Source organism: Pipra filicauda, unplaced genomic scaffold, assembly GCF_003945595.2.
Source record: "Pipra filicauda isolate LSUMZ 115617 unplaced genomic scaffold, ASM394559v2 scaffold3_size10097308_pilon, whole genome shotgun sequence".
Lineage (NCBI taxonomy): Eukaryota > Metazoa > Chordata > Aves > Passeriformes > Pipridae > Pipra > Pipra filicauda.
Window position 1 is genome coordinate 3,656,984 of NW_024104532.1, and position 26,699 is coordinate 3,683,682.

A 26,699-nucleotide genomic window follows, 5' to 3' on the forward strand; every position below is an offset into this window, starting at 1 on the left:
TTCCTGAAAATACCAGAAGACCAAAGGCACTTACTTCAAGAGAGCTGATTCCATTCGCTATCACTCCACACACACAATAATTCAAGACATTATTTCCTCCACAATTTTTATTTTAAATTACAAAGGATGTTGCATACATTGATGAATTTGTATCTGAATAGAAGTGCTAGGGATCAAAGGTGACAGAGTAAACAAAGTCAATAGTTTAATTGTGCCTCTTTTCAAAAAAATAAAACTGCACAACTATTAACCAACATTAAACATTGCAACTCTTAACAGATCATGCTTTGAACAAGGTAAATTTATTTTCTAACAGAGACAAGACTTTTAGTAAGTTTTTCTGAGCTCCAGTTGGAAGTTGATTATAGAATATCAAGGACAGCATTACAATCATGACCCCAAGCATAGGTGGAACAGGATGCCATGTTTCATTTAAAATGCCTTTTTTTTTTTTTTGCATCTGCATGTGCCATCAGCCTTAAGAGTTCACCCAACCACAAATACTGAGCAATAAGTTTTCCCTGGACATAATATTCCTGGAGAATACACTATTCCAATCAGAATGTATGAATATTGATCATTATGAGAAAGATTAATAAAATTAAGTTTTACTACTAGATTCTCTTTCCCAGTCAGATTTTGATAGGGTGGAACGTGCTTTTGCCAATACCAAATCCAATACTGAAGTTTTCCCTATAGGAGCTAGTTAAGTCACCCAAATTTGACTTACAAAGACAACCAACCATGAAATATTTTTAACTCCAGAAAAACTCTGAATAAAGATGTTATCTAAAAGGTTGGAGTTGTATTTCTTTTTTTTTGGGGGGGGGGTGGGGGTAGAAGGGGGAAGAAAAAATGTGGCTTAAAATACCTCTGGGTCCACAGCTCCTTAGAAAGACAGTAAATGCAGAGTCAGTATTTGCTCCCGTGGAAGTCCATGAATGTCTAAGAGGCTGAGGGTTATAATTCAGAATGCACACACACAACTTCTAAAAGCACTGGGGGGAAAACATGGCATATTGTGAAATGTAAATAGTAGAAAGATAGAGACATTTTTGTATGCTGCAAAGAAGATACAACCTAAAAAGTGCCATCATTCATTAATGACATTTAAGAATCCCAATTTACACTGGGAGATATTCAAAAGTGGTGTTTTCTCAACATACTAATGCCCTTAATACAGTTACAAGAAGGATCAGTCACTGAGTAACTGTTTGAAATGTACTTCACACGTTCCCTGGGGTAAACAAAATAAACCTCAGCTGTGTGCAAGGCTGTGTCAATAAGCCAAGACCACATCTAGCAGCACACTTCACTAGGTGATTCCAACTGAAGCCTCCAACTTAAAAAGAAAATAAAGTCATGATAAGATGTACTCTTGAAACTCAGGTCTCAAAGCCAAATACAGATCCTGACATTCACGGTCCATAAACGGGTTGTGCCTCCACAGAATTTCAGGAAGACGAGCAAGCACGTTTGAGGAACAGAATTGCATTTGCTATTTCTGCTGAAGGCAACTTGTACACAACCCTTGGAAATTCTCCTGATAAAGCTTTTTAGAGCTTTTAAAAAAATAGCTATGTTTAAATGGTTTATGGAAAAGAAAAGCACATCCAGTCATTATAGTTCATGAATAAGCTAACTGTTTTATTAATGAAGGCAAATATCAGATAAATATGGAGGGGGTCTTTTAAAAATAAAATTAAAACTGACACCACTGTATTTCAGAAGTGTCTGGTTGCTTTTAAGTTAGTTAAAAGACCTTTCATCCATTTTAGGTTGGTGTTTTGTTTGTTTGTTTCCTAAAAAACCAAACTTTTCTCTGGCCCTCTTAGTATGGAAAAAAGTCAATCTATAAAGAATTAGGAACTGAACACAGCTGAGCCTGACTCTCACATCAGCTTTACAGCAATGCAACTTTATTAAATCACAATGATTTCAACTGGTATGATAAGAAAATCCAGCCCATCCACACGTAAACATAGCTTTAGTAGTAAGTCTCTCTCATCCAAAAAAGAAAAGTACTCACCAAGTATCGGTAAATGTGTTCAATAAACCAGAAAAGGAAGCGTTAGCAAAAGGGGTTTCGGGCTAAAAAACACCCTTCGTGAGCACCCCCACATTTTGCAAGGCCATTCAAAAACTGGTCTTCCATATAAATACAAAAGGACTAGTGAGAGAAACTGAAATCAGACCTATCCGCGCTCTCTTCAGTTCTGATTCCATTTCAGAGGGTTTGACGAGTTCAGAGGGAATGAAAAACATTTAGTTCTAGATGTACAAGTAAGGCACAATATAAAGCCACATCATCATCTGTCATGAAGGAAGTGGGGAAGGACGAGGGTCATACATGGTACAGCAGAACAAGCAGCCCATCGATTCCAAGTGTGGCACCTACGTTCAGACTGACGAGATCTCGACAAGAGCAGTTATGACAGCATGCTTTTAATATGGAAACAAATCCTAGAGAATCCAGTGTATCAGAAAAAGGAAGAGCTTTTGTTTGTATTAAATCAAAAAATATATCATTGTTTTTGGATATAGGATTAAAAGTGAATATTCACAATGCCTACACTCAAAAACAAACAAAAAAAACCAGGACTTCGTTAAGATCCACATACCATGTATGAACACTGAAAATCTTTAGAAAATGGTCTTCTCTAAAGATCACCCAAAAAACGCATGCCACAATTGCCAAAAAACAGAACATGTACATTTGTTGGTTTTTATACCCTTATAAGATTTTTGTTTGTGATAAGTATACACTAAATGTATATATTTTAATGACACTAGAGGAAGCAGATTGTTACTGGCATTAAAGTACAACCATTTCTAGACGGTTTAAATGCCACAGAGTCCCCTGGTTAAAATGTAAAGCTGCACAGCTTGCCTATGTCACCTTTATGATAAAGTTAAACCAGCAAAAGGTCTTATCTTTACTCTACATTTTACTGCCAGGTTTTATTTATCTCAAGTATCGCTGCAGCATTCTGACCAGCCCAGAGTTAGCAGCAAGTGGCAGGAATCATATAAAACGCAGTTTCTTTTTTTTTTTTTTCCTCTTTTCTTTTTTTAAACAAAGTGCTTTTCTAAGATATACATACATATAAATAGTTACAAAATAAAGTGTCAACATTAAAAAGCTCAACTATTTCAAAGCTTTAACTTAAAATAATACATAGGAAACACTGAAATGCGAGGGTATGGAACTCACGAAAGATTCAAAGTCTACTTTGAAATGCGAGACCAAAATCATCGTCTGGTTTTCAGACAAAAATAAAAAGCTATAAAGTTGTGTTTGCCCAGCATTTCTGAGCAGTAAAAAGGGGCTTTTTAATACCTTGTCAGTTTAATTTGTCACGGAAGTTTTTACCTGATTGCAAACTGCTCTCTGTTAATGTTTAGAAATGCTGCCTTGTCTGCAGGGTTTGGATGGAGCACAAGGAGCTCTGGGATCCGAGCAGTCCATCGGAAAGGAACAACAGTGTGCCAGCCCTGGTACAGACACGGCCTGAACTTCAGGAGACATTCTCTGTCGGGTTTTTATGGGCCATTTGCAGCTCCAGAATAACTGCAACAACTACAATAGGAATACACCAGACCCACTGTGTAAAGCAGCAGCCAACTCTCACCTCACCCAAACAACAACACAAACACCTCAAACGAAAACACCCACATTCCACTCAGATTTTGCAAGTCTTAAGTGGATTTACAAAGTTTTGCCTAAATTGCCCTGGGTATTTGTTCAGTCTCTTGTAGGAAAGACTTTCTGTACAGCTCAGTAGTGGTATTTTGGCCTCCTCCTCCCTTTTGAGTCTTCCAAAATATTTAGGTACAAAGTAAGCTGTGTGCACACGAGTGTGGCAGAGCCACCACCTCCATCGGCCACTCTTACTGCACTGTTACCAATTCAGGCTTTTTTTTTTATAGTACAAGCTTGGATATAAAAATAATCTACTTATAAACAAAAAGCAATCACAGTACAAACAAACTTAGACAAACTAGAAATGAAGTGGAGAAATTCCCCAAAGGGAGTGGGGAGAAAGCCTTCATGGACTTTTGCATTTTTTTCAGCAGCTACATTTGAAAATATTTGGTATTTCTATTTTCAGTAAACAGTGTTTTGTCATTTTTAAATAGGGAGAGAAAGAACAGGGAGGAAAAGGGGGGGGTCCATGAAACCAGAGAATGATCTTGCCTTGAGATAAAGGACTTTCTCATCAAAGGCTAAAGCTTTTAATCTGTACGTTAACACTGACTACAAAGCCAACTCTTATTAGCAGAATAGCAAATAAGAACTGTGTGTTAATATTCCTCAATCATAGAAACTACTGAATTAACAAGAATAAGTCACATATAAGTCTGAAGAAGCTAGTTTCGAAATACCTGTACAAAAATATAAAAGTCTATAAATTTTTTTTTTGTTTTGTTTGAAGCCTGTGTTGATCCTTGGAAACATCACATGCATAATAATACATCAACTGGAAAAGTGGCAACTAAGGAATTAGATATTTGTAGCTCTTTTTTTCTTTTTACATATATACAAGTTACAATAAAAATAATTTTATTTTGGTTGTTTGGTGGAAGTATACTACAACAAGCTAAATACTTTTTTTTTTTTTTAAATTCTCAAAGTTGAAAACTATTTTACCAATAGCTTACTAAAATCCAAATATATTAAAATCTCCTACAGTAAGTGCAGAGAAAAAAGATTTAAAGACTCCAAGACGGCCACCAACTTATCTACCATGGAAGCGAACTACAAGAACAGCAAAATAATATTGTTATGTATGAATGCTCCTTCTGTAGATAATTGGACCCAAACAAAAAAATTCACAGTTCAGTAAGATCCCTAACCCTGACCTTTAATTTTTTTTCTTTTTTTTTCTTTTGTTTTTACATTCAGTACAGTATCATATAAGCTGTGCAAAACTTTACTTAGACTGGCAGTTCGCCATATCAGTTGCATTTGTCTTTGGTACAAAAATAAACAATCGCATTAATGTGCAAGTATTTGTTTTCTTCCGGCCAAAGTACCGAAATTGAGTTTTCTAGAGCCATCTTTTATACAATACATAGACTCTGTGGCATATATCTACATTTTCAACATATTCCTATATACATTCAAAAATTTTAAGAGCTGGAACAAATACATTAAAACCTAAAATCTTACCATCTATACAGCTTGGTTTTGCCCCTCAGGGTTTTCTTCATACAAAACTTTACCAGCTTATACTGATAGCTCTCCCCCCAAAATACAAGGCACAAAGAATATACTTTTTTTTTCTCTTGCTTGCACAGACATTTAAATACTATATTAAGCTCAGAAAATTAAAGTCTTATATGGCACACTAGCTCTAATGCCAGGTGTGCTATGTACAAGTTAATGGTTGCAAAGAAAGCTTACTGGTTTTTAAGAACAAGAAAAGAAAACCCAATTATTAAAAAAAAAAAAAAAGGAACAAAAAACTCTCTAAATTGACAGTTTTACCAAAAAAACGCTTCCTCTTATTTTACTTGGACCATAAGCCTGTCACAATGTCTGGCACATGCTAAAAAATTTCACTAGCAAAACCATGTTTTTGCTTCTAAAACAAAAGTGATATATTCTGGTCCTAGATCACTTGAAAAAGAACTCTCATTTCTGTATTGAAGCTTAAAGCAGCTTTGAAACTATCTGGTTTATGGTCCAAAAATGCTATGAAGCATTTTATATCACGCTTTGATTTGTTTTACTACATTGTTATTTCCAAACAATGGAACCTAATGGTGAGTGTTTACAGAATGCTAAGCTGACATGCAGACCAGAACGGGATTTACAACGAAGAACTCAACAGCACAGGTGGAACCTGACCCGTGAACAGCTCAAGTCACGTCTTAAACTTTTGACATTGGTATTCGCAGCCCTACGAGGCCTCCGGTGGGGTCTCCTTCCGCCGTCTTCTCCAAGACTTGATTCACAAATTCTGATGTCTGTCCAGCTACAGGGAGTCCTAAAGGGGAGGGTAAGAGAACGTGCTGTCAGGTTACTGCTCATGGCACGGACTGGGATGTCCCTACAAGTGACACAAAGCCAATGAATGCTTTGGTCAGTGATCAGCTAAAGGTACGGACAACCGAAACCAGGAAAGGGTTCTTTCTTTTCTCTATTTCAGAAATTGTTTGCGCTCAAAGTGAATCCAGGGGAGGCCACCAAGGGATGGAGAACCTCTGCTGTGAGGAAAGGCTGAGAGAACTGGGATTGTTCAGCTGGGAAAAGAGAAGACTTTGGGATGGCCTAATTGCAGCCTTCCAGTACCCAAAGGGAGTCAACAAGAAAGATGGAGAGAAACTATTTACAAGGGCCTGGAGTGACAGGACAAGGGGGAATGGCTTCCCACTGAAGTGTGGGGTGGTGAGGCCCTGGCACAGGTTACCAAGAGAAGCTGTGGCTGCCCCATCCCTGGAAGTGTCCAAGGCCAGGTTGGATGAGGCCTGAAGCAACCTGGGATAGTGGAAGGTGTCCTTGTTCCAGGGGGTGGAACAAGATGGGCTTTAAAGTTTCTTCCAACCCAAACTATCATGTGATGTCTCTTCACATACAGACAAACAATAAAGTTTTACTGCTTACCAAGAGTGTCTTTAATAAGTATGTTCAACTTCTGTTCCATGTTTACTCCTCTGTCATCTTTAGGTACCTGCACCCGATTAACTATTTCTTGTTTAATGGAATTGATGACAAACAGTAAATTATCTGCAAAGAAAAAAACCTGGATTAGATTTACAGCATATTCCTCCTGGAGCAAAAGAAATTCAGAGTTATCTACACACAACTATCTGTGTCAAAAGTGTCACATGAAACTTACTGTAAAATTAAAATGTAATAGTTTATATCAAATATTACAAATATTTTCAAAAATATTTACGCTACATGCATTTACATAATTTATATTTGTAAAGTAGCTCAACACTGCAGGTAACCAAATTTACATATACTTTATGGAATGGACTGGTTTTGTACCAACAGAATTGTTGGGTTTGTACCAACTGTTTTCTCTATGACCCGGGTTACATCACGGTGCAAAACACACACTCGTCCAAACAAAAGAAAAATTAAGATGTGAAGAGTTGTATTTACCATATTCCGTGTTGAGACCCCAGAGTTTTACTTTATTGGCTTCATACTGGGCTTTCTTTTTTAGTCTACAAGCCCTATAGTAAGAAGAGGGGAAGAATTAGAACACTTCCAAAAATTCCAGAATACTAAGAGCATCTGTTTGTTTGCCACACTAACTTATTAACCAAAACACCCAGAGCTGTCATGTACAAAATCCTCGCTCCCCTTCACTGAAAACACTCTGCTACCTGCATTTGATTACATTTGACACTTGTGGATTTTATCAGTGTATCAGTCATTTGCCCTGCAGCTAAGGAAGCCAGCTTCCAGTGGAAATACATCCTTATCTAGGGAACAGGCAAACTATAGCTCCAAAGTGCTAGCTGCCCTGGTTTTTGATAAACTGGTAATTAGCCCATTGCAGGAGCTACCACATGAAGCAGCATTTCTTCAGGCAAAAATCACTTAGACTTTAATCATGAGACTGTAGCAATCCCAAATCTTCTCATCCCTGCAGCTTCAGCTAACACATACCTGGAAGCCAACTTGTTTTTTTCTTTCCTTGACCTGGGTCTGGCAGTTAAGGGAAGTTCACTGACTGGTGTCAGGTCACTGATCACCTTATTGAGCTTCCTCAGTTCGTTACCAATTTGTAGGAGTTTCCTGGGGTTAGGAGTCAGGTCTTCTACATCAGTCCTCCGTGACTTCTTTGCTGCATATTTTCCTGTTTCAAATATGCAGAAAAACAGGTTGGGAACTGACACAATAGGCACACAAACCTGTGAGAAAATTCCTAAATACGTCATTTTTTTGGGTGCATTTGAAGTTCCTTTGTTCATTACAAGAGAATGGGCTGGAATCATGTGATCCCTGTGGCCTTTCACAATAGAAAGAGCATTTCCAGACAAACTGCTTTGTACAATTCATATTCTATCCAGATCAGATAAGAGCAAATACTGCTGGCCAGGCTACTGGGTGTGACAGACAATATACACACAACTGTGCTGAAAAATGTATGTCACAAGTTCAAACCCTGTTGTTCTGCTCCAGCAGTAACTTGTTAACTCACATGTTCAGTCAATATATCCTCTTGCACACTCAATTTGATTAAATTCCTAAATAATCTTATTGCTAAAGTTCTGTATTAAGAAAGAATGATGAGGCCTGAAATGATCTTGAGTGATGTTGAGCATAAATGATCCACATGAAGGCCCGTTAACCCCTCTCATATGTGTTTGAAGCTATTTAAGGCCTGGTTTTCCTGAGGAAATACACATATTCAAGACAAAATCTTTATTCCTTAAGATTCTCTGCCACTGCTATGTGTCTTTTCTAGATTTCTATTAAAAATGCTGGTTGCTAGAGATACTTGCATGAAAATATTAATAAAATTACAAAACCTGCTCCAGAAATATTTATTTCAGAGGTGGTATTTTAACATGATTTATCTGAGGTGGATGCTTATTGACCTTGGGGTATATCTGCATATAAAACCAAAACAACCCTGCATATGTTATATTTGTAGCTTTTGGATGTTAAACAGGGTTTGATCTCACCAATCCCTTGCACAAACACCTGACTGAAAGGTCACTTCCTTCACATGTTTGGTGGGATCGAGTCCTCAAGGCATGTTTGGTTATTTGTTGTTTAATAACAAGTACAGAATCTTAGAATCACAGAATGGTTTGGGTTGGAAGGGACCTTGAAGCTCATCTCGTTCCAACCCCTGCCATAGGCAGGAACACCTTCCACTAGATGAAGCTGTTCAGAGTTCCATCATGAGAAGGAGCAGAGGTTGGGACTTTAGCTACTGATATTTCACTACAAGATAAATAAGCCTCTAAAAACTAACAAGATTTAGAGGAAAAAAATGTTTTCTTCTCTGAATAAATCTACAATTAACAGTAACAAAAAAATCTTTTGGTTTAAGAGAAGGTCAATTGTCATGTTAAAGACAGTAATTTTCAACTGTAAGGGGAATATTAACCTTACAACAGGGAAGCTGGTTTCACTTTCTCCTTCAAAGACCAAATCAAACAGAGCAGCCTAAAAAGAGGTCCTGTGACAAGAAAACAAAAATACCCCTAACAGTGGTTTGTTGGGGTGATATTAGTCATGTTTGTGGTGCAGTAATTGCTCACTGGGAATAAATCAGAGTTATTAGAGCAATTGGTTTAAGTTTCTAAGAGGGCATTTTAAGGAAATAGTTTATTCCCAGAAGAGTAACTGCTTCAGTGTGCTGCATTCACATGGGGGGAGAAATAAGTATGGAGGAGAAAAAAGAGACAGTTGTGCCTTATTGCTTGTCCTCAGTTCATACCACAGTTACCCTGAACTCAGCATCCATCCCGGATCCCTTCCAGCTTCCTGCCAACACAGGCAGGACTGAAACCAACAGCTACAAGGAGCAAATATCAGTCAAACCACCCATCCAATGTTTACAGTATCTCACTGAGAAAACTTTGAACTCTTGGGGTTTCCACTGAGAGCCTTTGGAAGTTACAATTCTCAATTCATCCACCCTCCTCTGGAAGAAACCACACTGAAAGTCCCTACTGTGCGTTCACTGTGCCTTCCTTGGACACTGCAGAACCCTGCTAACTGAGCAACAGACTTACAGTGTTTAAACAACTGATTTTCAGGGCCAAAACACCACTTTCTCCACACTTGCAAGTATGGGAATTTGGTTACTGAAGGTGTCAGAATGAAAGACAGACACTTGTGACTGGGACTCTCTCCTTACCATGATGGAGACCGTTCTTCTGGTACATGTTGCTGGGCAAGGTGTCCCGATTCCACTCGGATGGCCTCAGCATCCTCTCCTGCTGTGACGGTGTCAGCTGCTCGCTGTACTCCCAGAAGTATCTTCGCTTGCCTCTTTTCCGAGAGGATATTGCAGTCATTTCTTTTAACTCCTCCACTGAATCATTTTCATACCCTAAAAGGACGCATTGGGTTGTTTATATACTGGTGACAGAACTTGTTTGTAGCCCTCTAGCAATGGCCTGAGTATTCAAGTTAAGAGCAAAACCACAGATGAGGCCTGTTTTACATTACATAACAGACTTGGTTTTCAGCATCAAGTACTTGCCTAAAATCCAGGGATAGACACTGAGCCATTGATGGTGCTTCATTAGTTGAAAAGAGACAAAATATTTACGCACTGAAAGTCACTTTATGTTCTCTGACCCCCTAAGCTCTTGTCCCTCACAATTCCACAGACAGCAGCTACTGGACAGTATTCTTCCGTCCTTACAATTTTCTCCATGAATTTGCAGGAATACAATCCTAGCTCACCTCCACATTTTACAAAACACATGGAAAGAGAAGTAGATAATAAAGATGGATTAGCAAAAGACAATAAAACAAAATGATTCCATCACAGAATACTCTGAGTTGGAAGGGACCCACTAGGATCATCAAATCCAACTCCTGCTCTTCCTTGAGTCTGAACACCTCTGGGGAATAAATCAAACCACTGAGCCCTATCAGACTGGAAGAAGTAGGCTCTGTTATCGACACAGTGACAAAAAGACCATCTAAACTGAAGGGATCTGGACACAGGCTGTTCAATCTCTTCCTCTCCTCTTTAATGGGATGAAATGATCCTCTGTATCATATTTTAGCGTTAAATTACGCTGCACTTGATATGATGAACTTTTCATGAAGGATGTGGAAACTGTAATACAGTCCAACATCATAGAAACATTTTACCATAACTATAAACACAAGCCACAGGTTTTAAAACCCCAGATATGCTTTAGAAAATAAAGATAACCTATACTAAGGTTAAAAAACCCCCAAACCACTGCATTGTTTTTTGTACTAAAATGCTACATAATAGTTTACATTTACTTAAAAACAGGAGCATTTCAAAGCATCACATGCTCTGATGGAGCTTAAGGAAAAGCCACTGCATGGACTGCAGGCTCAGCAAGCCTTGACCCCATATGCTTCAGCTCTGCTTCATCTTCTAACAGCAGCACAAAGAACACTTTCTTCTTTTTAAAACAGTCCATTCAATTAGTCTGTTTGCACTTGAAAAACCAGTTGAAAGAGGAAAAACAAACTTTCTTGATTTGGTCTGACTCTCACCTCATAACCCCAAGTATGAATAAAAGTTAGGTGTGCAGAAGGATGAAATCCATTCTGAAGTTCTGTTTCTAATCATTTCATCAACTCACTTACTTTGATTCTCTAGTTTATTAAAATGCAGGATTTTAAAGGCAAACCAAACAATGGAACGCACTTTATAATTTTATAAACATTTTTGTTGTATAGCAAAAATTATTGACAAATTTACAATAAATATAGTTTCAAATACCATAAATATTTGTACCTGTACTTCCATCGTACCCAAATGCTGTTTGACATGAGTATCAAAATACTCCCAAAAAGACCATTGACTTTCGCCTTGAAAAAACATGCCTAGCTATGCAACTCATTAGATAGAAATGCATGAATTTAGCCCATCTTCAGAATCACACAGAACTAATCCAACCAATGAAAACAAATCTCTGTAAGAGCTGATGTGTACAAATGTACAACAAGGTTAAAATCAAGACTTCCTGTTTGCTTATTTGAACTATAATTAAGTTAGCAACTGAAATTAGATTGACTTGATACATCCTGCCTTGCAACTCGCACACTGACCTGCTATAATTTTAAAGTTACATAAAATAATCCAGTGCACAGTGTCTTAACCCGGGCTGTAACACACAAACTTGTTTAGATTTTCTGTGCTGTATTTATTCCTCTTCCTTGATTCCTCCTCTTAGCAAAGATCATATACGAGGGCAGGCTTCTATGAAATCTGAAAGGTTCTTTCTTCTGAAAGCCCCTCCTAAAAATCTTTGTTCACATCCCTTACTGTGGCTTCAGGTTTAAATCTACCAAGGTTAAGCGAACAGAGAACAGTATAGACATGACTTCCTCATTTTACCAGATTAAAAGCAAAAATAGCCCTACCAAAACAAAACCAGAAAACCCCTCCTCTTAACCACTTGGTCACAGTGACTTCTGCCAAATCATTTAGGAGTGTTTTTCCCTCAGCTGATGGTGCAGGTGCTCAAAGCTGATGCAATGCAGCTCCTTAAAACAATCTCTGTTCCTTCACAAGCACTTTTCCCTTTCTGCTATTTCTTCTCCAGTGCTACTGACAAATGAATAAGTTGCTGCATTTCCCATTTCTGGAATCTCTTGACTACTTGATGGGAGAAGCAATCATTTACAAGTACTTCTATTAGGCAAAATATACTAAGTAATGGCAAAGCCCCCCACGTTTAAATGCAGAAAGCAGAGGGAGTTCACCTCAGAAAGGAGAAAGAGGTTTTAAAATGCTAATAAAAATGTGTTCTGTGCATGTTAAAGTAACATAAAGGGCATAATGCTTACCAAGTTTAATGCCAACTTAGGAAATCTAATTGGAAAATAATTCCATCTGAGAGTTCATGATGACATGAGAGTTCATGCTGACAAGTTTTATGGAAGCTGTTCTTGAAAGGGAAAAATTTCAGCTGCTTCCCCCCCCCAGTTACATATTTCCAAATGTCTAAATACCTTAATTCTTATACTCTACTATGAAGTTTTTATAAAAGGTGAATGCTATAACACTTCCTGCAATGAAATTAATCCTTGGTTACAATCCTGTCTCTTTCCCTTCTGATTTTATTTTTATACAATGTTACCCCTTTGTTACCTTCTATGTGAAGGTTAGTTCTTACTTCTGCTGTTAGGGCTCCATTTCTACATGCAGAACAGGGAAATTCAGTGTCCTCTGAAGACCCACTAAGTGTTACTGCTGAAAACCACCAAGAAATGGTTCTATTAGTTTCAGTGGCAGCTATTCTTTGGATTCTGTTGAAAACTGTACCTACAGCAGGACTTAAGTAATTATGAAATCACTCAGGATATGATTTCATACTGAGAAATAGAACTCTGGATAAATTCGAAGCAACAAGAAGTGCAAGAAAGCTCTGCACACATCAAGCCACAAAAAAAGAAGAAAACACTTGTTGCAGTTGCTCTAACCTCAAGCTACAGCTGGGCTTCCTGTATTCTCTATTATTACTTTTGTTTCATGACCATGTAGTTTTTCACCAAACAGGGCAACAGAGATCTTGAATTAACTGCATTTTGCAAAGCACTTAGAAAATCTGGGATGGAAGTTCACAACTTAAGTTACAGGTGAGCAACACTGATCTATCAGGAGTTCAACAGCATTCCTTCCCACTCGGCAGACAAATCCATTCACCTCCACGTTAACACAGCCCAACATTGCTGGTACCTGGTTCTGAGAAGGTATCGCTGATGTCATCGTCTTTATCATCCTCATAATCTTCTTCCTCATCGTCGTTTTCAGACAGCTCGTGCTCACTGCCAAATCCTTCATCATGGTCCTCATCTTCAATATCGTCCTCATCCTCCTCATCTTCCTCAGGGTCTCCCTTGGCTGACTGTTCACCCAAACTGTCTGTTACAAAAAGAGAGTAGTTGTGCTCTTCCTTCTTCTGTGAAGAATCTGACACGGAGGTGCTGGCAGAAAGGCTGCTCTCCCCCACGATAAGCCCTGGGGTCTCCTGGGGTGGGCTGAGGAGCAGTTCTTGAGTCTCTTTAAAAGGCAAAACAGGAGGTGTGCTGTGGCCATGCGGGGATTCAAGTCCTTTTCTTTCCTGTCTCTTTGCTACAGCACCACAGTAGCAGGTGTTTTCCTTCGCTGCGTCAGCATGTGCCTGGCTCAGCACTGGTCTGCTCTGTGGCAAAGGATTGATCTTTACTTTTGCCTTTTTAACATAGTCTTTACATTCCACATGAATGTTCACCTTTTCGTTATTGTACACGTTGGTCTTCACCATGATCTGTGTACTGGCAGCAGGCTGGGTCGCAGGTTTGCTGACCCTCTGAGCACAGTCCGACAGCGGCGCCTCAGCCTGAATGTTCTTGGAGGAACAGACCGGGGCTGCTGCTCTGGTTGCAATTTTTTTGCCAGGTAACAAAGAATTTAAAGGGTTTTGTTTTACACTAAAGAGCAAATCAGGGTAATAGAGTGAATCCGAGACAGGTTGGGAGTCCTCACTGTTAAGCTGAGCCAGCGTCGGTGTTTTGCTTATCACTTCTTCATCTTGGTATGGGCTTGAAAAGTCATCAAGGCCCAGGTAATCCACCTCTTTTGTTCCCCAGATGTCACAGCTGGTTAATTTAGTGTACTTAGTTAAGTCTTCACAGTAGGTATCCCACTGCTCCCACTTGGAGGTGAAAGCAGCTTCTTTGTCCAGGATGTCCGTAAAAGACTCCAAGTTTTCAAGGTCTTTGCAGTCCTCCATGGAAAGCAAGTTGTCCCTGGAGCTTTGCTGATAGTCCATTTCTCTATCCTGTGCATAAAAAGACAAGTTAAAAATTAATACACAACAAATATCAATCATCTCTGTCCTCTACTTCATCTAATATGGAGAGCTCCATTCCAGTGAAGTGTGAGAGAGTGGGAACATACGAAGATACCTCAACTTTCAACTAAAAGCTTCTTCTGAGGTTCAGAATGAAGTACAGCTTCTGTGCTTCAGCAATGGATCCTTCTGAAAAGATTGCTCTTCCAATGACACTGGATTCTTTTTCTGCTATTGCAAATTCATCTGGTCATCGCTAACTAAACTAGTACCAATATCCATATTTTTGAAATATGAAAGGCATCACACAGGCAAGCTAAGTCTCTATTAATCTAGGTCAATCTTTGCTGCGTGCTTAACAGAACATATGCTCAAGTTTACCAGTTCCTGGAAAAACCTCATTCTAACATGACCAATTCATGACTACAAGTGACATTTCTCCTTTGATGCAGGGGTTAATAAAAAGAGAATGCTCGTATTAGTAGCTCATAAGCCAACTTTTACTTTGTTTCCCCTGCATTCACAGTTTGAGTGAAGTAGCACACAACAGGGAGAAATTCTTCCCTCTGAGGGTGGTGAGACCCTGGCACAGGTTGCCCAGAAAAGCTGTGGCTGCCCCATCCCTGGAAGTGTCCAAGGCCAGATTGGATGGGGCTTGGAGCAACCTGGGATAGTGGAAGGTGTCCCTGCCCACGGCAAGGGGTGGAACAAAACGATCTTTAAGGTTCTTTTCAACCCAAACCATTCTGTGATTCTGTATAGCTGCTCTTGCAAAAAAAAGACTGTAGGGAAGAGTCTCAAGCACCATCACAAACTCTATTTGAGCCTGTCCTGATGGCCAGCTTGTTCAAATGCCTATTGAGGAAGCATTTGCTGTACAAGCAGTTGGGCTCTTCCCTAACCAGTACCCAGCAATAATGAATAATCTCCCGGTATTCTTGAACAAATAACCCTCTATTACTACAGGAACTCGGGGTATTAGTCAAGGAGAGGAAATTCTGTACACACACAGAAATGTGACCTACCAGTTCATACATGAAGTCTGGATCTGAACTGCTTGCCAAGAGATCTGTGCTCATCAGGGTCTGCTCTGAAAACACATGGCTCCGAAAGGCGTCCCCAAAAGGAGGGTCCATTCCACTCACACTGGGCTACAACACAATGGACAGACACTTGAAACATGCTATAAAAAGGCACGTTATCATCCTCAACAAAACAGAAAGAGTATATCACCATTTCCTCCAAGTCTCTGAACTCTCGCTCTACTTGCATCTGGAAGGTTTTTACCTACACAGATAAGCATGTCATTTCCCAGAGCCAGAGAATGCTTTAAGAGCAGCTGACTACATACAACTCCTCAATCCAAGGACATGTTTCTATTCACTACAGAGCTGCAAGAGCATTGCTCATTCATTCTTTCTTGTGAGTTTGAAAGTCTCACGCATTTGACAAGTTTTGGGATACACTGGCATTTGGAGAAGACAAGGGCAAGTACTGGCAAGATCTGTGAGAATCAGCAGGCACCACATGCTTGCAGGGTCTTCCCACTAATACAAATAATTTTGTACTAAAGCAGTCAGGCTGACTGTATTTAGAACCATTAGAACTCATAAAGCTTCCATACGAAACTGTAGCAAAAGCAAAATTTATGACAACTAAATCAAGAGTGTTACCCCTCTCTCAAGTGGAATTTGTAGCAAAAAAAAACATTATTCAGGATGACTGGGCATGCAGGGAATGGCCAGCACGGCCTTTTGCTACATTTAATTCCAGACCCCTATTTCTCTTCTAGACACTCTCACCCTGAGGGTTGGGAAGGGAGAAACATTGTGCTGCTGAAAGTCATTCAGTGTGCTGATGTGTGAATCACTGCAGCAAGAAAAGGCTGTTCTGCTCTCCAGGCATCCGCCCTCGTCAAGAGACAACCTGGCTGAATCCCGAACAAACACAGCACCAAGAGCAGCACCACAGCTTCCAACAGAGATACTACTGGGACTCTGAAAGATATACACCATTTGATCTCTTACAAATTCTCCTTCCTATTGCCAGCCAAATTTGCTCTTAAAACTTTCTCTTGTTCTTAATAGGGAAGCAGAATTATTCACGGAATCAAATAAAATCCTAACAGACTTACCTGAGGCATTTCCAAGCCCAGATTCCCCAAATCCAATTCCAAACTTCTTGTTTTATTCACTTGTAGATTTCTTTCCAGCTTTAATTCAGTCTCAGGGAGTTTACACTATCCATGCAATGAAATTTTTCCTTAGGATAACTTCAGTTCACTCTGATGGAGCTCTTCTGTTTGTAGACTTCTGTGCAGAATAAACACAGTAAACCCCCAAGAAAGTGAGTAATCCTCCACCAAAAAAGGTGAAAGGTTAAAAACCAGCCAAAGTGAAGGAAGAATTTCCCCTGAAAAGTGATTTTTCCTTATGCTGGAATGCATAAGGATTTTATTCCCCCTGCCATCTTTCACAGACTGAAAAGCCACTGATGCTGCAGAACACAGCTGCTGCAGAAACCTTTCCGGCCGAGCTACATTTTATTGCCTTTTTTCCTCACTGCTGAGACCACGAGCTCTACAGACACCTGAAGAGAAAACCCTGCCAAATTGGAAATAACAACTAGCACACTGCTGGGCACCCAAGAGAGAAATAATCTTTATGACTAATATAACAGAGCCAATAAATTCTAAAAATGTCTCAGGCAAATGGCTCAAAATAAGAATTTCAGAATAGGCGGAAATACTGTTTCAGCAATACCTCCTCCTTTTTTTCAGGGATGAATCCGTCCAGCATCAGATAAGATTATATCAATCACTCACATAGCAACATCTAGTGGTAGATGATCACAGCAAGCATCTCACACCATCCAACAGCAGAGAGGAAGAGACAGACTTCCCCAACAGAACTAATTAAAAATTGTGCCACATTCACAGCTGTCCAATAAAATATCTTCTCTATTATTTCAAGTAAGGCACATATTGAAATTGGACCAATTTATCTGCTAGTAGTTTTGCCAGTTTAGTAGTTTCTATAGACCTGCTCTACTTCAGATGAGCCTCATATCCTGCCTAATCCTGCATTTTTAACAATGTAAGGAAAAACCTCACTCGGCACTGCTCTTAAGTCAGACTTTGGTGCAATCTGCTCAGGCTATGTTTATTTTCTTGTTTTGAAAAACAAATAGTAAACTATAAGTATTCTCCTACAGCAGAGCTACACTGAGAACCCTCCTCCCAGCAGCACATGACACCATCCCCATGATTATTCCCACTTTCAGATAGCATCTCAGCTATTTTGCCATATTCAGCATATAGTCCATCAGATTGTCGTGAAAACAGACATTATTCAAAGAAGTCTTTACTTATCAAAACGTGTTTTGCAAAAAGCAGCTGGAAAATAAAAAACAACAGTTACATGTCCAGTAACACACAAGTTCTCAGTGTATCCACCCTACCACTGCCTGAGGCATTCCTCATGGGGTCCTGTGGGGAATGAGAGCCAGTTCCTCCTGAGAAAAGTTTCTTTCTCTTCTAAAATCTCCAGGGAATTCTTTACTTAAGTGGCATTTAAAGTGAAGTTTGTCTCCTAGGGAAACTCGCTTTAACAACCCCCACCTCCCTTCACCCAGCAAAGGCCACACCACAGCAGAACTGGTCCTTCTGTCACTGGTAATGTGGCAGGGATGAGTGAGTCACTTCTCAGCCTCACCTGATCTAGGAGAAAAGGCCTGTTCTTTAAAACAAATAAATGATGTTCGCAGACACAAAGAGAGAGGTGAGAAGGATATAATCTTCCACATAAATCTATACCCAAGCACTTCCTTTCCATGCAGAGATTGATGCCTTTTCCACCAGAACATCAGATTAATACTTTGACATCACCACCAGACCACCACCACCACCTGCGTTCACATGGAGACTGTCAGAGTTCTGCCACTGCATGATATAAAAGGCAAAGAAAGGAACCATTTGCTGCTTCTCCACTGGTTATTCTTTATCATGTTTTTGTTCAAACACAAACCTCAAGCCATTCCACACAGAGCTAGCAAAGGGGAGGTGAAACTTCCTCTGCACTGACACTGATTTCAATAACAACTGACCCACACTTCCAGGTGTCAGCTTTGGGATCATTTACAAATCCTCAAATAAACATTAAACCTTCAAAATACTTTAACCAGCTCACAGACTGGAGTGATAAACTTATTGCACCATTTAAGGATGACAGTGCATGTCCTCCCAGGTCAAAGCAGTGTATCAGCTAATCTGATTATTCCCGTAATTCTCTTTATCTTTCATTCTTGATATTTTATAATATTAATATTTAATTGTGACTTGAATCCCAGCAGGATCTATTCCAGGATTCAACAACATAAGGTTTTTGTTGGTAGCTCTATGGAGGGGGAAAACATGGTGAGGACATAAAAAGAAAGACTCTGCCTCAGGGAGTTGCACAATCCGGGCATGCTTCATGCTCCCAACAAAGCAGTCCTACTTCCAACTGCCTTCCAAATTTCCCAGAACAATCAAGATCTTCATTAGAAGTCTCCTGGTGCTCACACGTAACCACCAGGATTTTTTCATGAACTGGTAAATAAAGATGTATAGTAGAAGTCAACGACACATATGGAAGCACAGATGTAGAACTGGAACTTGCTGTTAAGGAAAGTAATTTGTAGGCTGCAGTTAAAGTCCTGTTTTTACAGAATTCATCATTCCTGGCACTTTCAGCCCAAGACTGAGTTACAAAAGAATAGTCCAGCTGTTGTGTTATCTATAATGAATGCAGCCTTGAATGAACTAAAAGAGCTGAGGCAGAACAGCAGTGTTAAGAATTACTGAAGATAAATATAGCAGGAATGTCTACTTCAGGACAATTTCCATTAATGCCTTACATCAGCCCTCCCCAAAGCAGAGACACAGGTGAGACTGCAGGCAGGACTGAACCACAGGTGGAATACACAGCCCAAGGCACCGGCAGGGTGCTGCTCCTCTGGCAGCAGCCTGCAGGGAAATCAGATTAAGGTGATTAAGGAGCCAGTCCGGAGTTGGTTCTGTGTCTGCAGACTCTTGAGACACATCAGTGCAGAGCTGTGCTCCTGCTCCTGGGGGAGGCTCCTGCCTTCACTGCAGTGTGAGGAAGGGCAAGACACACCTGAGGGGAGCCTACAAGGCACATGGAGAGGGACTATTCACAAGGGCTAGGAGTGACAGAACAAGGGGGAATGGCTTCACACTGACAGAGAGTAGGGTTAGATTGGATATGAGGAAGAAATTCTTCCCTGTGAGGGTGGTGAGGCCCTGGCACAGGTTGCCCAGAGAAGTTGCGGCTGCCCCATCCCGGGAAGTGTTCAAGGCCAGGTTGGACAGGGTTTGCAGAAACCTGTTCTACTGAAAGGTGTCCCTGTCCACATCAGGGGGTTGGACTGAGATGATCTTTAAGGTCCCTCTCTATCCAAACCATTCTGGGATTCCATGATCTTGGGAGCAGCTGTGTTTGTCTAGCACTTAAGAATCTGGGGTACTGATGCAGGCATGCATGTGTACATTGGTTTAAATCCCAGCAGCCATCAGTAAGGAACCAAAGTCTGTTCTAGAGAGTTTGTAACTAATTACCTAAGGACAAATCCTAATTAAAAATAATCCTCCGTATTTAATATTTACTTTCTGAAGAAGAGCAGTGGTCCCAAGACGCCTTGGAAGACTGAGCTTCACACAATGGGATGGGAGGTGCATTACCTGGGATTACTGATGCAGCAGCACATTTAACCCAGAAGACAGCGGGACCTAAACTCCAAACACGCAGCATTAAGGAGACACACAGCAGTTCCTGTGCATGTGACACTTCTCTGGGCCGGCAAAACACCCTCCTGCCACAATACAGCACCCTCAAAGGAGGCCCTATAAAAGAAAATCCCAAAATGCAGCTTCATCTTGGCACCTCTGAAAGTCTTCCTCAGCCACCTGCATGAATCATTTGTGCTGTAGCTAAAGTTGCTATTTCCGTCAGATGTGTATTTTGTGCCATTGGAAAGGCACATGGAGCGTGGCTGTGCTGGTTTGTTGGCTGCACAGTGCTCATTATCCCAGCAGCTAAATGCCTGCTGTAAGTGCATTACATGAACAATTACACTTTCATGATGGTGACTGCATCACACAGCACAGCTTGTCAAAGTCACAGTTTTGATGCAGACATAAAAAAAATAGCTCACAAGAGCCTTTGAATAGCAAACTTAAAAACTCAGGCTGAAACATTCCAAATGCCCAACTCTGAATTTCAGCAAGTGCACGAAAACCATGCCATGTGTTTGAAAAGAACCATTATGTACAATGCAGGGTTTGCTGTATCTGGGCATTTTATGAAGTACTAGAATTAGAGATGCAAGAAGTTCTCCTATGCTTCTCTTAAAACTGTTTTTCCTTTCAGAGTTTATGTCAATTTGTTTTCTATTACAGAACATCCTCTGCTCAGTGAAGTCTTCAAGTTCAGAATGTTCAGGCTGCCCAGGGAGGTGGTGGAGTCCCCATCCCTGGAGGTGTTCAAGGAACGACTGGATGTGGCACTCAGTGCTCTGGTCTAGTTGAGAACGTGGTGATCGGTCAAAAGGTTGGACTTGATCTTGGAGGTCTTTTCCAACCCAAATGATTCTGTAATTCTGTATTTCTCCTAATTTTGTCTCTGAGTAATGTTCTTTTTTTCCTTTCTACATGATTATTCAATTGTTACCCAGACTTAAAAAAATTCTTTTAATTTTCTCCCCTACTACAAAGACACTACATTTTAATTTTATTATTATTATTATTTCATAGCAGTGAGCAAAGACACTTTTGTAAAAGGTCTTCTTGTGTTTCCACCCACCAAAGCCTCATTCACCTGTTCACCAAAGCAGCCAAATCCCTCTACCTTCTCAGTGATGGATTTGTATTCAAATGCCAGCACAAGCATCTAAAACATTGTGCCCTTTGGTTTTTCTGTCCTGGACAGAAAACAACATCTGCTTAAGACACCCAGACCCTGAGTTTGATGAAGCACTGCCATTTAAAAGAACTAAAGATGTGCAGGCTTTTTCACTTCTGCTAAGGCTCTTCCCCTCAGGAGAGGGAAACTGCTACTTCACTGTCTTTGTTCCCTCTCCTCTGCTGACTATGCCTTCCCCCTCCAGTATTATTTTTCTAATACTACTTGCCCACAGCAGACAGACTTCAAGACCTGGAAGTGATACTAATAAACAGAAGCCCTGGTCTCCACACATGCAACGCCTCCCATAGCAGAGCTGCTGAGACACCAGAAGAACACAGCACTCGTGTACCCCCCCTGCTAATGCTGTTACTCAGCTTAGGGATGTTCCACAGCTATGCCAGCAAACAGGCAGATCCCAATAACTGATGGAAACATAGAATGGTTTGGGTTGGAAGGGACCTTAAAGATCATCTCGTTCCAACCCCCTGCCATGGGAAGAGATACCTTCCACTATCCCAGGTTGCTCCAGGTCCCGTCCAACCCGGTTTTGGACACTTCCAGGGATGGGGCAGCCACAGCTTGTTTGGGCAACCTGTGCCAGGGCCTCACCACCCTCACAGGGAAGAATTTCTTCCCAATATCCAATCTAACACTCCCTCTGTCAGTGTGAAGCCATTCCCCCTTGTCCTGTCACTTCAGGCCCTTGTAAATAGTCTCTCTCCATCTCTCTTGTTGGCTCCCTTCAAGTACTGGAAGGTCACAATTAGGTCACTCTGAAGCTTCTTTTTTCCAGGCTGAACAATTCCAGTTCTCAGCCTTTCCTCACAGCAGAGCTGCCCCATCCCTCTAATCATATTTGTACCTCCTTTGGAATTGGTCCAACAGCTCCATGTCCTTCCTGCACTGGGTCCCCAGAGCTGGAGGCAGCTCTGCAGGGGGGTCTCACCTGAGCGGGGCAGAGGGGCAGAATCCCCCCCTCACCTGCTGCCCACGCTGTGGGATCAGCCCAGGACACAGGGGGTTTCTGGGATGGGTCATTCCGGCCTCTCCCCCACCAGCACCCCCAAGTCCTTCTCCCAGGGCTGCTCTCCATCTGTGCATTCTCCATACTGTGTTTATACCCCAGCCTGGACTGATATCGACCATTATGCAGGAGGCAGAATAAAGAAAAGGGGTTATTTTTTAAACCAACAAACATAAAGCATCTACATATTTTATAACAACTATGCCCAGATTAATATATTCCTACTAGAAGTAGTTTTCTGTACATTCTGGAACAAAGACTGAGATTTTATTATTATTTTAGTGGCAAGAGTATGATGTGCAGCATGTTAAACTTATGAGAACTCTATTACCACGCTTCAATTAATTTAAAAAAAACTTGTTATAGTTAAAATATTAATAGCATAAACCATTATTAAAATAACACTGCAGACTTAGGAGAGTTGTTTGCACAAGAGAATCAGTAGTAAAATAACATTCAATTTTTTTTTGAGCCACAGATTTCCCCTGAAGCAGAGTGGGCTGAAAGCAAAGAGAAACAAAAGCAAAACTAACCAACAATTCAGCTTCAAATCTCCAGCAATATTCTATTTCCCAAGAGGATGTTGTTTCTGTATTTTTTTCTAACAGGGCAAAGCCTTTTGGGGCTTAAAAAATTAATTCTGTAGTTCCCAGGAAAAAAACAAAAAGCAACACAACTCTTATGACGAAGGAAAAAAATATACAGTCAGGGGAATTATAGCAAAGTCTAAACCTTAAATTTACGATTTTCAGAAAGCTTTTGCCTTGAGTTTCAAGCCAATGCCAACACCAAATTTCCTTATAAATGTTTTTTGTTAAAACATCATTTAGTTAAGCTTCCCAAACCACACAGTATGGACATACAGACCATGGGAATCTAAACGAGTGGGTTCCCTTATTTATCCCATACTATCAGTCTATTACTTGGACAAAAGCTTCTCTTTGTTCCAATTAATTCCTGCTAATGCTGAAGGGACTTCAAACCTTTGTCCTTCACACACCTGTTTGCTTCTCTCCTTATTTAAAAAACACACGGGGAGAGTGCTCAATGGCCTGATGCCTCTGCTGCAGATTGCTCTTATCAGAGAATACTCCCATTAAACACAGGACAATTCCTTCTTGGCTCAGGTGAACTTCTGGCTACCGACACTCTATGAGGCCCCTGAGTTATTATTTTCATGCCTCTAAAAAAGTACCCTCACCAAACGAAAATTTAGCAGGAAATCTTTCCTGCTAAAACAGTCACACCCAGGGAAGTTGCGGCTGCCCCATCCCTGGAAGGGTTCAAGTCCAGGTTGGATGGGGCTTGGAGCAACCTGGTCTAGTGGAAGGTGTCCCTGCCCACGTTAGGGGGTAGAACTGGATGACCTTTAAGGTCCCTTCCAACCCAAACCATTCCATGGTTCTGTGACTTATTTTCCGTAGAAATTCTCACTTCTCAAGTAAGTTGTCAACAATAAAAACCGACCAGGTTTCTAAAGCACCTGTGTGTGCCCCTCTGTAATTTTTACTATGAAAACACATATTTAAAAAAAATCATAACTAATCCTCCCGACATGGATGCTTAGAAGCCCTTGGTTAAGCTACCTTAGGCCAGAGGCATTTTAATCACGATCTTTAAAACATTTAGAAGTGTTTGAAAGATAATACAGGAATCTGGTTCTGTTTTGCAGGTTATGTACTGCATGATTTCAACAAGTTTCCTCTCGAGTGGCAGCAACAGCCAAATTACGACTACTTTAAGCGAGAATTGCACATTTCAGCAGGCAGAGCTGAGTGCTCGAAGCTGTTCAGCCTGTTGCACAGAGAAGCCTGAAAAAGCACCGTGTGTCTTGTACTGAGTGTGACACAGTGAAATTATCTGTGACATGGTCTCAGTCACAGCAGCCAATGCCCTGAGAAGTGCCGTGGGCTCACAGGGATGAGGGTAGGGCACGGCAGCGGCGCTGCGGGCAGGGAACAACGTCCAGGCTGGGGACCCTCGGGACAGAGGGGACATAAAGTTTAGATTTTTTACTCCTCGGTGACAGGAGGGGCTTTCTCCGAGCTGCCCCCGCTCGGAGCCTCAGTGAGCTTAATCCAAACCCGCAGAGGTGTCGGACACCCGTGTAGGGGACACGCTGAGCCCCGCAGGCGGCTCCTGAGCCGGCCCGTGGAACCTACCGATGTTTTATAACCCAAATCAGCGGGAGCGCGCTCGGGGCAGGAGCCGGGAGCGCGCCCCGTCCTCCCGTCAGCGCGGGGACCGGGACCCCCGCGCGCGGGCACCGCCCCGAGCCGGTGCAGACCCCCGGGCGGGACACACCCCCTTGAGGCAAAGCGCCGCGAGGGGCCGGGGCCGCGGGTGCCCCCCGGCAGCCACAGCCCCGGCGGTGCCCGCGTCCCCCCCGCGCCCCCGGCCCGGCCCTGACCCACTAACACACCTCCGGCCAACATGGCCGCCCCGCCGCCCAGCGCCCGGCGCACCCTACCCCTGCCCGCTGCCGCCCCGCCCCCCGCGCCCGCTAATTGGCCCGCGCCCCCGCCGCGCGCGCCCCCATTGGCCGGCACGCCCGCCGCTCACCCGCCCAGCGGCCCTTTCAAGCTTGGGTGAGGCGACATGTAAACAAACCCCCTCCCGCCGCGGCCCCGCGACCCCCGCGCCCCCCCCGGCCCCACGGGCCCCTCTGGCCGCCCCCGGACCCCGCGGAGCAGGGACGGCAACGAGGGGCCCCCGTGTCTAATGTGGAGCGTCTCCCACCCAGCGACCCCCGCCAGGGCTGCGGGCGGCCGGGGCGACCCCGGGGGAAGCCCCTTCGCGGGGCTCCCGCTCGCTAGCGAAACCTCCGTCCCCCCCGCGCTGTCGTTACATAAACGCCGCGCCGGAGCGGGGATGGTCCCTCCCGCCGCCCTGCCCCGCACTCGCAGAGCGGGGACCCCTCTCCGCCCGCTCTGCCCCGCAGCCTTCGCTCCGGAGCGGAGCCGCCCGCCGGGCACCGGTGCGCCCGGGCACAGAGAGCCCGCACTCCGCGGGTCACCCCCGACCCGCTCGGACACTCAAACAGGTCGCAATACAGAGGAGGCGAATACAAGCCCGAAAGGCAGCAGAGCGCAGGGACTGCCGAGCCCTTCTGCCTCCCCGGGCAGCCAAACACACCCAGTGCTCCCCTGGCAGGACGGCGCTTTGCTCTGCGGGCGAGACTCGCTTTCCTTGTAAAGGCACGGGCTGTTCCTGCCGGGCGGAGACTGGAGGGGACAGCGCCGACAACCCCTCGCTCGGCCCGCGCTCCGTCCCCGCAGCCCCCTCCCACCGCGTCCCCCCGGCCGCAAATCTCTCCGCTCCGGGACTGGACACCCCCCGCGTACAGCTGCTCCCCCGGCGGCCACACCCCCCGCGGGGCGAGCGGGGCGGAGGGGCCGCCCGCACCATCCCCGTCCCAGTGCCCCGGGCAGGCACAGCCCTCCCTCCATTCTATTCCCTCTCTCGCTTCCCGGAGCCCCCTGCCCGGCCACACCGCCTCCTCCCGCCGGACGCCCTGGAGCCCCCGAACCCCCGGTCTCCCCGTCCCTCGGGCCCCTCCGGTAACCCCCAAGCCCCCACTCACCGCGCTCAGCGGGGGCCGCCGCCCCGCACGCCCCGGCCCGGCCCCTCCATGCGGCCCCGGGTTTGTTTGTTTATGTCCCTTCCTGACGGGTTCCCGGAAATCGCGTGACTCGCCCCTCACGTGGCCCGAGGGGGCGGGCACGCGCGGGGGGCGGGGGGAAGGCGGCCGCGCCAGCCAATCGTCGCCGGCCGCCCCGTCACGTGACAGCAGCGGGGAGCGCGGAGGGTATTTAAGGCGGGGTGGCGGGTGCCCGCGGGCAGAGGGTGGTGCGGCCGCTGCTCCTGGGGCTGTGCTGGGCTCCTGCCCCGACATCCAGTCCCCCGATCCTGCCCCCCTGGAGCCCTGGTCACGTACTTACCCCCTTCATCCATCCACCCATTTTGTATCTGCAGTTCAGTACTTTTCCTGCTGTCTCCAGCTACCCACACAACCACCTTTCACAGTGACAGGTGGCTGGCCTGGACTGCTTAAGACACAACTGGAGAAATCACTGCTAATAAAAACGATAAAAAAAAGACCCAACCGTTCTTACCTTGCCATTTGTAAAGAATATTTCTTCTATTGTTTAGACAACTTTTGCATTTCACCACATTGCTTTTTTTTTTCCCCCAGAGACTCCATAGCATTTAATTCTGGAAACAAGGGACCAGCC

At 43.1% G+C, this 26,699-nt stretch overlaps 1 protein-coding gene across 3 annotated transcripts; it reads right to left on the minus strand.

Moving 5' to 3' along the window:
* Positions 1-80: 80 nt before the first annotated feature.
* On the minus strand, positions 81-26,540 carry CREBRF (CREB3 regulatory factor). Of its 3 annotated transcripts, XM_027718768.2 has the most exons (10): positions 26,048-26,540; positions 16,613-16,790; positions 15,504-15,629; positions 13,383-14,466; positions 12,795-12,896; positions 9,840-10,034; positions 7,631-7,820; positions 7,118-7,191; positions 6,611-6,733; positions 81-5,993 (listed from the first exon to the last, which is right to left on the minus strand). In XM_027718768.2, the coding sequence occupies exons 2-10, from the start codon at positions 16,619-16,621 to the stop codon at positions 5,878-5,880; spliced, it is 2,019 nt and encodes a 672-aa protein (XP_027574569.1). In that variant the 5' UTR covers positions 16,622-16,790; positions 26,048-26,540; the 3' UTR covers positions 81-5,877. The 3 variants fall into 3 exon arrangements, with proteins under 3 accessions (XP_027574569.1, XP_027574573.1, XP_039241215.1); XM_027718772.2 differs by lacking the exon at positions 12,795-12,896 and having other exon boundaries at positions 26,048-26,537; XM_039385281.1 differs by lacking the exons at positions 12,795-12,896; positions 26,048-26,540 and adding an exon at positions 20,219-20,238.
* Between the last annotated feature and the right edge of the window lie 159 nt (positions 26,541-26,699).